The sequence below is a fragment of the Penicillium atrosanguineum genome (genome assembly GCF_028827265.1).
Source record: "Penicillium atrosanguineum strain IBT 20685 chromosome Unknown utg000003l_segment0_segment0, whole genome shotgun sequence".
In the NCBI taxonomy this organism is placed as follows: domain Eukaryota; kingdom Fungi; phylum Ascomycota; class Eurotiomycetes; order Eurotiales; family Aspergillaceae; genus Penicillium; species Penicillium atrosanguineum.
In genome coordinates this window covers 3,706,558-3,719,168 of record NW_026623135.1, presented here as the reverse complement: position 1 = coordinate 3,719,168, position 12,611 = coordinate 3,706,558, and the positions used below count along the sequence as shown (strand labels likewise).

General features: G+C 52.0%; 6 protein-coding genes across 6 annotated transcripts; 2 read left to right on the top strand and 4 right to left on the bottom strand.

The window, feature by feature from the left end:
• Window positions 1-278: 278 nt before the first annotated feature.
• Window positions 279-3,574, top strand: N7443_004832 (putative zinc metalloprotease; the record flags this gene model as incomplete). Its single annotated transcript, XM_056884888.1, has 3 exons — window positions 279-1,173; window positions 1,224-3,295; window positions 3,359-3,574. 3 exons carry the CDS (start codon window positions 279-281, stop codon window positions 3,572-3,574), a joined length of 3,183 nt encoding a protein of 1,060 aa, XP_056743166.1.
• A 290-nt stretch (window positions 3,575-3,864) lies between these two features.
• On the bottom strand, window positions 3,865-4,337 carry N7443_004831 (mitochondrial 54S ribosomal protein bL34m; the record flags this gene model as incomplete). The annotated part of the gene is made up of 2 exons (XM_056884887.1): window positions 3,865-4,198; window positions 4,267-4,337. 2 exons carry the CDS (start codon window positions 4,335-4,337, stop codon window positions 3,865-3,867), a joined length of 405 nt encoding a protein of 134 aa, XP_056743165.1.
• A 487-nt stretch (window positions 4,338-4,824) lies between these two features.
• N7443_004830 (uncharacterized protein) lies at window positions 4,825-5,334 on the top strand (the record flags this gene model as incomplete). Its single annotated transcript, XM_056884886.1, has 1 exon — window positions 4,825-5,334. The coding sequence occupies one exon, from the start codon at window positions 4,825-4,827 to the stop codon at window positions 5,332-5,334; it is 510 nt and encodes a 169-aa protein (XP_056743164.1).
• Window positions 5,335-5,662: 328 nt separating this feature from the next.
• On the bottom strand, window positions 5,663-7,303 carry N7443_004829 (zinc metalloprotease; the record flags this gene model as incomplete). Its single annotated transcript, XM_056884885.1, has 4 exons — window positions 5,663-5,895; window positions 5,952-6,144; window positions 6,201-7,196; window positions 7,289-7,303. The coding sequence occupies 4 exons, from the start codon at window positions 7,301-7,303 to the stop codon at window positions 5,663-5,665; spliced, it is 1,437 nt and encodes a 478-aa protein (XP_056743163.1).
• A 1,067-nt stretch (window positions 7,304-8,370) lies between these two features.
• On the bottom strand, window positions 8,371-10,323 carry N7443_004828 (translation initiation factor eIF2 subunit gamma; the record flags this gene model as incomplete). The annotated part of the gene is made up of 7 exons (XM_056884884.1): window positions 8,371-8,401; window positions 8,459-8,795; window positions 8,919-9,441; window positions 9,496-9,591; window positions 9,649-9,680; window positions 9,752-9,988; window positions 10,050-10,323. The coding sequence occupies 7 exons, from the start codon at window positions 10,321-10,323 to the stop codon at window positions 8,371-8,373; spliced, it is 1,530 nt and encodes a 509-aa protein (XP_056743162.1).
• A 551-nt stretch (window positions 10,324-10,874) lies between these two features.
• On the bottom strand, window positions 10,875-12,429 carry N7443_004827 (putative 60S ribosome biogenesis protein Mak11; the record flags this gene model as incomplete). The annotated part of the gene is made up of 2 exons (XM_056884883.1): window positions 10,875-11,450; window positions 11,506-12,429. The coding sequence occupies 2 exons, from the start codon at window positions 12,427-12,429 to the stop codon at window positions 10,875-10,877; spliced, it is 1,500 nt and encodes a 499-aa protein (XP_056743161.1).
• Window positions 12,430-12,611: the final 182 nt, after the last annotated feature.

Here is a 12,611-nt window from a genome sequence, read left to right as displayed (position 1 = left end):
GCCCCGCCGTCACACACGATCCGATGAATCCCTGCAGGGTACATCGGTCATCGGTCATCGCTGTGGTGTGTGCTCTGATTCCGATTTTCTTTTCAATATCGTGGATACGGTGCATATAGCCCCTCTAGAGCCTGCGCGTCGAGCTATGGTGTCTGGCGGACATCAAATGCCCCTCACATATCAGGGAAATGTACATGCTTGGAAGAAAGTAGCTAATGAATACCAGTTTGACAAGTTTTCGGCGAGATATCTTCTCTGGAAGGTCTCAACTGATCAATATGTCGCCCTCGGTGCAACAAAGTCACTTCAAGCTGCTTCAGCAGTTTAAGCCCGACTACTCGCCGAGCGAATTCACTGAGTATGAGTCTCAGCGTACCGGCATGCGGGTGGTTGTCATCGACCAGCCCGGTCCCAAAGTCAATGGCTACTTCGTGCTTGCCACCGAGATTCACGACGATTCGGGAGCTCCTCACACTCTTGAGCACCTCTGTTTCATGGGTTCTCGCAACTACCGCTATAAGGGCTTCCTTGACAAGCTGGCTACCCGTGTGTACTCCAACACCAATGCTTGGACTGCCACAGACCACACTGCGTACACTCTTGATACAGCTGGCTGGGAAGGCTTTGCCCGCATTCTACCCATTTACCTCGAGCATGTGATTGCCCCCACTCTTACCGACGAGGGTTGCTACACTGAAGTATTCCACATTGATGGCTCTGGAAATGATGCCGGTGTGGTATACTCTGAGATGCAGGGTGTTCAGAACAATGCTGCTGAGCTGATTGATCTGGCTGCCCGTCGCCTGACTTATCCCGAGGGCAATGGCTTCCGGTATGAGACTGGAGGTATGATGGAACAGCTCCGTGTCTTGTCTGCTGAGCGGATCCGAGAATTTCACCGTGAGATGTATCAGCCCAAGAACTTGTGCTTGGTCATTACCGGTGAGGTGGACCAGAACAACATGTTGAACATCTTAGACAAGTTCGAAGAAACAATTATGGATGTCATTCCTAGCCCAGATGCGCCCTTTAAGAGGCCTTGGACCGATTCCAAGCAGGCCCCTGTTCTGCAGAAATCAATTATTGAGAGGGTTGAATTCCCCGAAGAGGACGAGTCGTTTGGTGAAATCGAGATCCGCTTCCTTGGTCCGGACTGCACCGACTCCATTCAATGTAAGCCTTACTTTTAAACAACTATTGAGGCAGATACTGACAATCGATAGCTGGTGCTTTGAATGTCGCTCTTTTGTACTTGGCTGGATCATCTGCGTCTCTGCTCGAGAACGCTATCGTCGAAAAGGAACAGATTGCCAGTGCAGTCTATTACGCTACCGAAGATCACCCGAGCATCGAGGTTCGCTTCACTTTAACCAGTGTTGAGACAGAGAAACTAGAGCAGGTTGAGAAGAGATTCTTCGAGATCTTGCAGGATGCTATGAAGAAGGAGCTTGACATGAAATATCTCAAGGAGTGCATTGACCGCCAGCGCCGTACCTGGAAGTTCTCGACCGAGTCTTCAGCCTCGTCCTTCGCGGAGTATGTCATTTCGGACTTCCTGTTTGGAAAGCGAGACGGCTCCACCATGCGCGACGTCGCTTCTCTAAAGGAGTACGACGCCCTTGAGAACTGGAAAGAGGATGAGTGGCGTTCATTCATGAAGAAGTGGATTGCAGATGCAGCTCATGTTTCTATTCTGGGTGTCCCATCCCTGAAACTGTCCGACAAGCTGAAGAACGATGAGGAGGCTCGTGTTGCTGCTCAAAAGGAGCGTCTTGGTGAGAAGGGCTTGAAGGAGCTTGCTGACAAGCTTGAGAAGGCCAAGGCTGAGAATGACAAGGAGATCCCAAAGGACTTGCTAGCTGCCTTCGAGATCCCCGGCGCCGAATCTATTCACTTCATGAACACTACCACGGCCCTGTCAGGCGCTGCTCTGAAGGCTGGACGCCCTAACCACAAGATCCAGAAGATCATTGATGCCGATGATTCGAGCCTGCCTCTTTTCATTCACTTCGAGCACATTCCTAGTAGCTTTGTGCAGATGTCGGTCCTCATCTCTGCGCAGTCTGTTCCCATCCAGCTACGTCCTCTGCTGTCTGTGTACACTGAGGCGTTCTTCAACATCCCCGTTGAGCGTGATGGCAAGACAATCGACTTCGAGCAGGTGGTTGTAGAGCTTGAGAAGGATACCGTTGGCTATTTCATGGAGAATGCCCGCGTTCTTGGAAATTCTGAGATGCTGCGTGTGTCCTTCCAGGTTGAGCGCGAGAAGTATGAGACTGCCATCGCCTGGATTCAGGAGATTACCTGGAACTCCATCTTCGACGTTGAGAGGCTCCGGGCCATCACCTCGCGACTCCTGGCCGACGTTCCTGACTCTAAGCGCAGTGGTGAGGACATGCTTGCCGCCGTGCATGTTATGATTCACTATGCCGAGGAGTCTATCACTCGGGCCCGTAGCACCTTGGTCAAGGCCCGCTACCTCAAGCGCGTCAAGCGCCTGCTCGCTGAGAAGCCCGAGGAGATCGTCAGCCGCATGGAGGAGATCCGCAAGTCACTCTTCCAGCCCGACAATATCCGAGTCGTCGTGTTTGCCGATCTAGAGAAGCTTACCAACCCCGTCTCGGCTTGGAAGCCCTTTGTTGAGCGTCTGGGAACCAGCACCGATCTAAAACCTATTACCAAGAAGCGCGACCTGCTGAGCGACGCGGGCAAGAACCTTGGTGGCAAGTCTTTCATCGTTCCCATGCCTACTGTTGACTCCTCGTTCGCCTATGCCACTGCCCGAGGCCTGGACTCATATGACGATGCCAAACTCCCCGCGGCTATGGTGGCTATTGCATACATGAATGCAGTTGAGGGTCCTCTCTGGGTCGCTGTCCGTGGCAAAGGTCTGGCATACGGCACCAACTTTGCTTATAACATTGATACCGGCGTCGTCAACTTCGACGTGTACCGGTCTCCCAACGCGCACAAGGCCTTCGAGGCCAGTAAGCAGATCGTTGAAGACCACCTTTCTGGAGCCTCGCCTTTCGATCCTCTCATGCTGGAGGGTGCTATCAGCAGCATTGTTGTTGGTTACGCCAACGAGCAGATGACCGCTGCTATGGCGGCACAGGGCAGCTTCATCCGCCAGGTCGTGCGCAACCTGCCTGCTGACTACAAGGAGAAAATGCTCAAGAAGGTCCGGGGTATCAGTGTGGACGAGGTTAAGGGTGCTCTTCGCGAGATCATTCTGCCGCTGTTTGATCCCAAGACTGCTAACCTTGTTGTCACCTGTGGCACTGTTCTAGAAGAGGTAAGTTCACCATCGTGATATTTCAAAAAAAAAAAAAAAGGCATATTCTAACCTTGAAAACAGCCTCTCAAGCAAGGTTTCGAGACCTTTGGTTTCACCCCGGTAGTCCAGCCCCTCAAGGAATTCGAGGATGACTACGGTTTCAAGCTCGACGGCGACAAAGAAGAGGAGGAGGAGGAGGAGGAGGAGGAGGAGGAGGAGGAGGATGACGAGGAAGACTCGGAGGGCGAAAGCGGCTCCGAGGAAGAGGACGATGACGAAGAAATGGATGATGAGTAACGTGCTCCGCGATATTAGACACAGCAGACCTAGGCAGATCTCATACAATGGCTACGGGACTGTGTTGGTACCTTTTCATCTAGACATATGGGCATCTACTGCATGCTGAACTCTGCTGAAATTGCGTATAATCTCACAATACCTCGTCGAGGATATAAAATATGGTACATGGTACAAGGCCGGACAAGCCTGAATGTTCCGTCTCAAGTCAACCTCAAGAATACACTTCCTCTAATATAACCCCCAAATGCATCCATCTCCGCACTTCCACCTCTTATATCAATAAATCTTTACCAGCTCATCGCCTTACGTCCCTTTACCCGCCGGCGCGTAAGAGTCAGCCGTCCCTTTTGAGCTTTGTTCCGAGCCAGGAAACCATGGCGGCGCTTCTGGACTCGTCGCGAGGGGTTGTAGGTAACACGGCGCACGCCTAGCGAAGCAGATGCCGAGAAGGAGCGGGCCTGGAAAGGCTTCTGGGCGAGCAGTGAGGACACAGACGAGGTAATGGGAGTGGTGAGGGTCTGCGATGGTTGGAAGCGGGTTGGCGTGGAGAGAAGCGAGGAGAAGGGTCGCGAGGAAAGGAATGACGGTGTGCTTGTTGTCTGTGGTGTGAATTGGGAGATTCTATATCGGTGTGTGGTCCGTTAGTGGTATGTTCGAGGTGGGTTGTTGTTGCGGAATCATGGACGGACCTGGTCATCGGGGTCTGAATGGAGACGGGGGCCTGGAGGGTGGGCAAAGCCCTGCAGCGGATGCGAGGCATGGTGAGTGAGTCGAATCCGGGTGAGGTTGGAGACTCGGGAGGATTGATGGCTGAATTGGTGGGTTGGGATGTCGCTGGCACTTGAGGCGCGGTGTTCGGAAGTCGAAAGAAAATTAAGCGCGGAGCCGCAGGCACGGACCCGCCTGTATTTTCAACGACGACAATCGAGGATTAATGTTCTTAAATAATGAGCTATAAAAGACTAAGCGTGGAAATTGAATATAGTTGAGTCCATTTGGCAGTGATTGAATATAAATCTCTGTAATTGTAAGGCACTTTCATTGATTTGAGTCCAGTATGCTACCCGATTGGGCCTAGTGCCACCGAAACTTTTTGTCGCGATGCGCCGGCGGATTGCTTCAATTTTTGATTCCAAAGACCCCGGTCTCACTCCCATACGCCCTGGACGCAAAGAGGTCATCTATAATACTCCACACGCCTATTCCACAACGTCTGCATCAGCCATCACACGCCATCCAGCATCAAAATGAACGCCCAGGGCCCGTCTTCCCTCCCGCCGACAATCGTGCACAGCACGAAGTCGATTAGCCAGTCTGAGGCCCACGACTTCTTGGCCGCCTACCTGAGCCGCGCAGCCAACGACCCATCTCTGCAACCCAATGCCAGCATCACAGAGCACGGTCCGGTCTCGCGGACCACCGCCGCAGCTCCCAACCTGATCCTCCACAACTTGAAGCGCGTGGAAGCCGGTCTTTCTGGCGAAGTCCTCGGCCGCGATCTTACTGTCGCTAAGCAAAATCCCGGCGAGGATTACCTGGATGTCGCCGCCGGAGTCTCGAACAACCAGAACGATGGCGAGGAACAGGGCAATGACCTCGGAATGGCCGAAGAAGGCTTTGAGACGGAGGCAGGTGCATTTGAGGCCCAGGAGTCTATTGATAAGAATGAGCGCAAACGCCTAAAGAAGGAGCGACGCGTGGCCGAGAAGAAGGCCCGGACCCAGAAGGGAAATGTCTCGGAAAGTGACTCGGAGTGAGCTTTTGTCTTTTGGATCTATTTGAGCCGTGGGCGTTGTTGCATTGGGACGGAGTTTTTCTTTTCTGTTATGTTCTTGAGGCTCTACCTACTACGGAATATGCGCGGGTTTGGCTTAGATCTTGATCACCTGCATTCTCATGTCTGGGCAAAAAGTTGTTATTTATCATAGACGGATTGACTTAGTTCAATCGATACATAATGGAAAGCTCAAGCCTTTTGCTCCTCTCCAATCTCCAATCCCCATTCTCTATTACCCGCCACTTTTCGCCAGCTTAAGAATCAGAAATAGGAGAAAGATGTCCGAGGCATCATGAATTGGTGCATGTCTACAGCTCGCGGTCAGCGGCCTTGACGGGCTTCTCGCTGTCCTCGGCCTTGGAGCTGGTGACTTTTCCGCCTTTCCAGCCGAGAGCAGCAAGACGCTCGGTGAGGATAGGGTGCGAGTAGTGGTAGCTGGCGTAGATCGGATCAGCATCCATGGTGCTCAGGTTTTGGATCTGAAGCTTCAGGAGAGAGGAAGCAAGCTCATCGGAGAATCCGAGGCCCTGGGCGAAAGTATCTGGAGAAACAATTAGTACGGGTTGGAATTTACTGGAGGTTTGTGGTTGAACATACCGGCCTCGAACTCGAACTTCCGGCTGAGGATGTTCATCAGGAGCTTCACGACAGCGTCCATGGGAGCGAGAGCATCCGAGAACAAAAGGAAGCCAACCATGATGGGCTGCTCCTTGATGAAGCCGAAGGACTGGTAAAGAGACTTGTTGTTGACGAAGACGGAGAACAGGGCGAAGATGTAGAACATGTGGAACTATATGAAAAAATTAGCAATCGTCCAAGATATATCAAAGACGCGCGGAGCCATACCTGAGCAATACCAAAGAGCTTGGTGGTGTGGCTCAAGCTCCAGTGACCAAGCTCGTGGCTCAAAACAGCAACGACCTCTTGCGGCTCGCTCTTCTCAAGCAGGGTATCGTAGATGACAATGTGCTTCTTCCACGGCAGACCGTAGAAGTAAGCGTTGCTGTGGGCACTACGCTTGCTGCCATCAATAACATGAAGCTCGGAGAGCGGGAACTTCAGCTTCTTAGCAAGGTCCTCGACGCCAGTCTTGATAGCGCCAGGCTCGAGAGGAGAGAGCTTGTTGAACAGAGGCAGAATCACAATGGGGTAGATGGTGATTGCAAAGATTTGGACGAAGACGCCGAACATCCACAGATAGTAGAAGAACGAGTTGCCGGTCTTCTGGACGATCTTCAGCACCGCACTGATAATAGGAGTTCCCAGCACAATTCCGAGCATCTGTCCCTTGAGCATATCCGTCACCCAGAGCTTAACAGTCTGCTTGTTGAAACCGAACTTCTCCTCGAGCACGAAAGTCTGGTAGTAGGAGATCGGGACCGAGAGGATAGTGCTGAGAATGTTGAAACCGAAAATAAACACAAGCGTCTGGGTGATTTCACCCCTGAAATTGACCGGGAAGATAGCGCGCCAGGACGAGACCACTGATGCTCCAAAGCTTGGGGAGGACATCGCCGTAGATGAAAGCGAGATTCTGGATTTGACCGTAGAGACCTGAGACGAGACCGAACTTGGCCTTTGCGCGACCATATGCCTGTATTCACATCCCATTTGTAAGCTTGCTGTTGTCCGCCCTTGGTGTTCCGCGATGCTACTTACCTGGGACTGATCGAAGACTTTCTGAGTAACCTCACCCTCGAGGACCTTAGGAGCCTTTGTTCGCTGCAAAACCTTGTATTGGCGGAGAGAGAGGAGACCCTCGAGGACAAACTGCCCGACGGAGAATCCCACGAGCACGTTCTTCCATGGGAAGAGCGGCCGATCGAGGAAACGCGCGAGTTGCTAGAAAAGACACCTGTCAGGACATGGTTTTCGACGAGAGCATTTCCTAGTGGAAGTTGAAATGAAAGGCTGAAGAGTAGAAATATGCTTACCTCAAGAACCCACATGATGCAGATGCGCGACAATGTCAAATGGAGATGTGTCGAAAGGCCGAAGAAGCTACTTTGTTATTGCCGGGTGCCTTAGTCAGATCTCGCGATCCGGGGCCGCTGCAATGAGACAAATTGAATACTCTCCGATCTGCAAACCGCACCGTCAAGCCACGTCGCGTGAAAAACGAGCAGGTCAGCGTTTTGAAAGGAAAGAGTGAGAGGGTCTTACGCGAAATGCGATCCAAAGTGAGGTGATCTCTACTAGCTTCAACTAGGGTGAATTTCATGACGGCGGGGGTGTTTAATTAGAGGGTCTGCATCCTGTCAGAAACCAGGCGGCAGTCGAGACTGACAGTACTGGAATTGTCAACATGATTGCACAGGAGCTCCGTCACTGTACATACTAGTCGCGTGCTATGGAACCTAGGAAGTAAAACTATCTAAAGGGGCATGTATTCAAGAGTGTGTCTTCAAAGGGAATAAAAGATGTCTCGAATTATACTTAGAGCCGTATCCTGATTCCCTCGAAGAGGCTTACACAAATTATGCATTCGAGTATACACATGCTTGGTAGGTAGGGAAACATCCATCGCACATACTTACAGTAGTGGAGGTCATCCGATACGTATGGGTCTAGAGATTGATACGCTATACACGAAATGGAAACAAAAGAAAATCTCTTCAATACAACTCCCTAGAACACACAAAATAGAAAGAAGTGCACCTCTTCTTCGTCAACGTGACTCGTATTCTAACCCAGCGCCATCCTCCACCCCGTACCCGCCAGCACCCTAGGACTTGATGTCTCCAGATATGCCGAAGCAGGTCGGGTGCAGGTGACCGAGTAGAACTTCGATAAACCTCCTCTATTCAGTCGGGGGAATCTGTAAATGTCATGCCTTCACTTTTCCGACTCGTCGTAAGCGTAAAACTTTTTCTGCAAATCGCAGTGCGTGAGCCCGGAAGCCGGCGGGTCGAAGTTTGTTGATGAAATATATTGCTTTACACGAATGCCTCTTGTCAACCAGACCTCTCCCCAGACCGACCAACTCGGGACTGAACGTCATTCAAAAGGCAGCAATTTAGTGCTGGGTAGGCTCCAGAGTGTTACCACTATAGTAAAAGCTCGTTAGTCAGGTACAAACAATGGCACACGACAGCAGAACTTACGCAACGATGTTGGCCCAACCAATCAGACGCCAGTGCTTGTCGATTCTTCGAGAGATGGCGATCTTCTCGCCAACTTCTGTGCAGGCAGGGGAGGTCAAGGACAGCTTGGCGGCATCGGCCTTGACACCAAGAACCTTGGCACCGGTGGCGGTGGAACCAATGTTGACCATCAGAACCTCGTTCTTAGCCAGCTTGGAAACCTTGGCCTGCTTGCCGTCGGCGGTCTTGACACCCAGAAGGCGACGGAGCAGGAAGTAGTTGACCTCGATCTCGGTGTAGATGGCGGGAAGATGGCCGCGGTGGCCCAGAACGAAACCGACGAGACGATCAGCACGGCCTGTGAATATGTTAGCAAGCTTGACAAATAATTGAATATCCAGCCTTAATATCTTGAGTCCCCCATAGAGGGCTCTCGTCTCCAGCTCTTCGTTTCAGGGTTGTTGTTTCATTCGATACTTACACAGAGTAGGGTCAATACGGGTACCAACACCAATAAGACCACCAGGAACAGCGAATTTAAGAGGGTTGCTCTCAGCGAAGAGGGACTCGACACGGGAGAAAATAGGGCGGCACTGGATCTTGCCGTTCTCGTCCTTGGTGACCAGACCGGGGCGGATCTCGATCTCGTCGTTGACCTTGACGACACCGGTGAGAATGGAGCCACCGGCAACACCACCCTTCAGCTCATCAATCTCGGCACCGGGCTTGTTAACGTCGAAGCTTCGAATGACCATCATGTTGGGCAGAGCAGTGAAATCGCGGATGGGAACAGGGATGTGAGACACGAGGTGTTCGTTGACGGCATCGATGTTGTACTTCAGCTGGGCGGAGATGGGAATAACTGGCGAGTTATCGGCGACGGTTCCTCGGATGAACTTGAGAATGGACTGGTAGTGCTGGAGAGCGGCCTCTTCGCGCATAAGGTCGACCTTGTTCTGGCAAATAATGATGTGCTGGAGCTTCATGATCTCAATAGCGGCCAACTATAGTTTTGGTCAGTAACACATTCTCGCGACTGACCGGACTTCAAATCCTACATGTTCCGAGGTTTGCGGTTGCGGGCAGGTCTCGTTTCCGGCGATGAGGAGGAGGGCAGCGTCCATGACGGCGGCACCAGACAACATAGTACTCATCTAGAACCGGTTAGCACTGGCTTTTTTCCAACCAACGATTGACAAAAGAAAACTTACGAGAATGTCGTGACCGGGACAGTCGACGAAGGCTATGAGGTATATCCATCAGTCATTCGTTCAAGTGGGATTTTCACAAGCACTCTTCCACGGTATTACTCACAGACGTGGCGGAGAAGTCTGTAGCGGCCCTCGCAGCCCGGGCGCTCACAGGGAGGGTCGACCTCCTTGAAACTGCTGTAACTCTTGTAGCATGTCGGGCGAGGACAAGCGGGGTTGTCACACTTGTAGATCTTCGCGTTCGCGTAGCCTAGCTTAATTGTGATGTTTCTCTCCAGCTCGTTCTTGAAGCGCACAGTCTGAACCTCGGAGATGGCCTTCACGAGAGTGGACTTTCCGTCTAGATTTTCCAGAGCCAGTTAGCGAATGTTCCACGAGAGACGAGAAAGAAGGCGACGCACGAGCGACGTGACCGATTGTGCCAATGTTCTGGGTAGCTTGGCGAGCAATAATCTCGGGCGTCAAGGGCGTGAGTGTCGAAAGATCCAGAGTCTCAGGGTTGGGCTGCTCGGGGAGCTCAGGCTTAGCAGCGACAGGAGCTGACTTCAGAGCGGACTTGATGGGCTTTTCGACCTGGTCGAGAGGCTCCTGATCATCGAAGTCCTGGGCATTGTTGGCGTCGAGGACCGGGGATCCGGGCTGCGACTCGTCGGAGAAGTCACCGTTGGTCGCCATATTGGAATAGAAAAAAATTCAAAGCGAGCCTCGTCCGTCGGGTTTGGAGGGTGGGAACAAGGACAGGAGGTGACGGGGTTGGTGGAGGGTGGAGTTGAAGGGTCGGATGAAAATTGCTGGTGGGCGATAATGATATGAAAGAATGGGCGTGGTGGGGGTTGTGTGCAGTGGAGAGCGAGCGGGCGGTGTCTACTTCCAACGCAAAAATGGCCTACAAGTTACGACACGCCCGAGATTTATTGTTTGAATTATTATTGATTTTATATATTCAGATCTCGTGCAGTTCATATCTGGTTCAGGTGGTGTGTGAGTCACGGGGAAAATCTGTGTGGCATCGCGGCCTCATCAAAACTAGGTATCTAGGCACGAGTGGCCACCCAACTGAAAATATTCGACGTCTTCATAATTTTAACTTTTTTAATTCCTAGTACAATCGAAAAGAACTCGGACTTCGTAAAATCGCTCGATGCTCACTTTTGGTGATCACAGTTACAACTGAGATCGGGTCTAACAGTACATTGGGTATAAGGTCACATAAGTCTAACGAGCTTTTATTCGTCGTCGTCGGATGACTCTTCCTCTTCCTCATCCTCTTCATCATCATCTCCCTCCGAGTCGAAGAGTGTGGATGGATCCTCCGCCGGAAGCATGACAAAGGCTGCCATGCATGTAATGCGGTTTCCAGTCTCATAGGTAGTCAAAAGGTTGCCGACCTGGCGAGCGGTATCTTTCTTGTCCTTGGACTGCTTTGTTGGGACAAGGTCCTGTCCAGCGACCTTCCAGACGCGAACCACACCGTCAGAGTTGCCAGTCACGAGTAAGAAGTCGTTGCGAATCTCCTTGGCCTGGTCGGCTAGGCTCAAAATCTCGAAATCCTTGATACGGCCGGGAAGCTCGGCTTGTTTGCCGCCAACCTGTGCCAGTGAGGTAGCGTAGGGAATTTCGGAATCATCGCCTTCCTCGGCATCCTTGAGCTCGGTAGTAGAATAGAAGATGACACGGCCGTCTTCCGTGGAAACGGCCAGAACATCACCCTTCTGATCCTCACCTTCGGGCAGAGAGACATACTTCATCTGATGGACCTTGCTTCGTGGGCTCGGCAGAACTCTGCACTTGGGGGTTGAGTCCTGTATCGAATGATTAGCTGGTGAATCAATGCTCCAACAATCAGAGGCAACTTACAACACCAAACACTACGACACCCCATTCGAATGCAACAGCAAATTCCTCTCCAGCACCGTTCCATGCGATGCGACGACCCTCGCCAGAGCTCCACTTGCCCTCCTTCACACTTGATAACAAGTCTCTGCTGAAGTTCAAGACTCCCGCCTTCTTGCCCGTCACTAGATTCCACAACCGCATACACTTCTCGCCCTTACCGACACTAACCATCAACTTCATACTCGGATGGACTGCAAAGTGATTGACTCCAGAAGGAGCAGCTCCATGTGGAGCTGTATCACCGCTGGGGCGGCCCTGCACCTTCGGGTTAGGCGCCTTGATGGTCGAGACCACAGTCCAATCGCGGGTCTTGGAGACGGAAATCATATTGTCCTCTCCGGCAGCAAGCAGCTTGCTGCGGGAAGGGAAGCTCAGAGAGGAGATACTGGCGGTGTGATGCAACAAGGATCCCAGCTCGCGGTTCTTGGGGTTCTCGAGAATTTTGTTTCCAGCCAGGGTTGGCACGGTGGGGTAGTCTTCGTTGACGGCGGGAGGAGCAGCGGACAGCTGGTACAGATTGATGCGTTCATCGGTCGAGCCACTGGCCATAATGACCTTTTGAGCGTCCGGCGAGTCGGTGGCCTTGGGCATCGGAGAGAGCGCCAGACAGCGGATTGCAGATCCATGGGCCTCGAACAAGAAAGTGTCGACGCATTGAACGGCATTTGGGGAATCTTTGGAAGCGTCCTTCTTGGCACTGAAACTGGAAGCTGGAATACCGGCTGTGAAGCCGTGCAGCACGCGCTCATAGGAGCCGGTCACTACTTGGACTGTGACAGCAGCATCTGGAGCTTGCAACGGAGTAGGAGCGGACTTGACGGTTTTGGCCGGGCTCTCGGTAGTCTTTTCCTCCTTGAGAGGATCGTTTCTCTTGCGTTTAGCCATTGTTATGGGTGCTATGGGGGATGGAGTCAGTTTATTGGAGAGCAGCGGGCTTTTTTTTTCGCAGCGTTTTTCTGCGGGTTATCGATAGGAGTGGATACCATGACTCGAGGCCTTGAAGCCTCAGGCTACAATAACAGGTGTCGAGGCTCCAAGGTACCAAGGCTGTAAGGCAGCAATTCGTG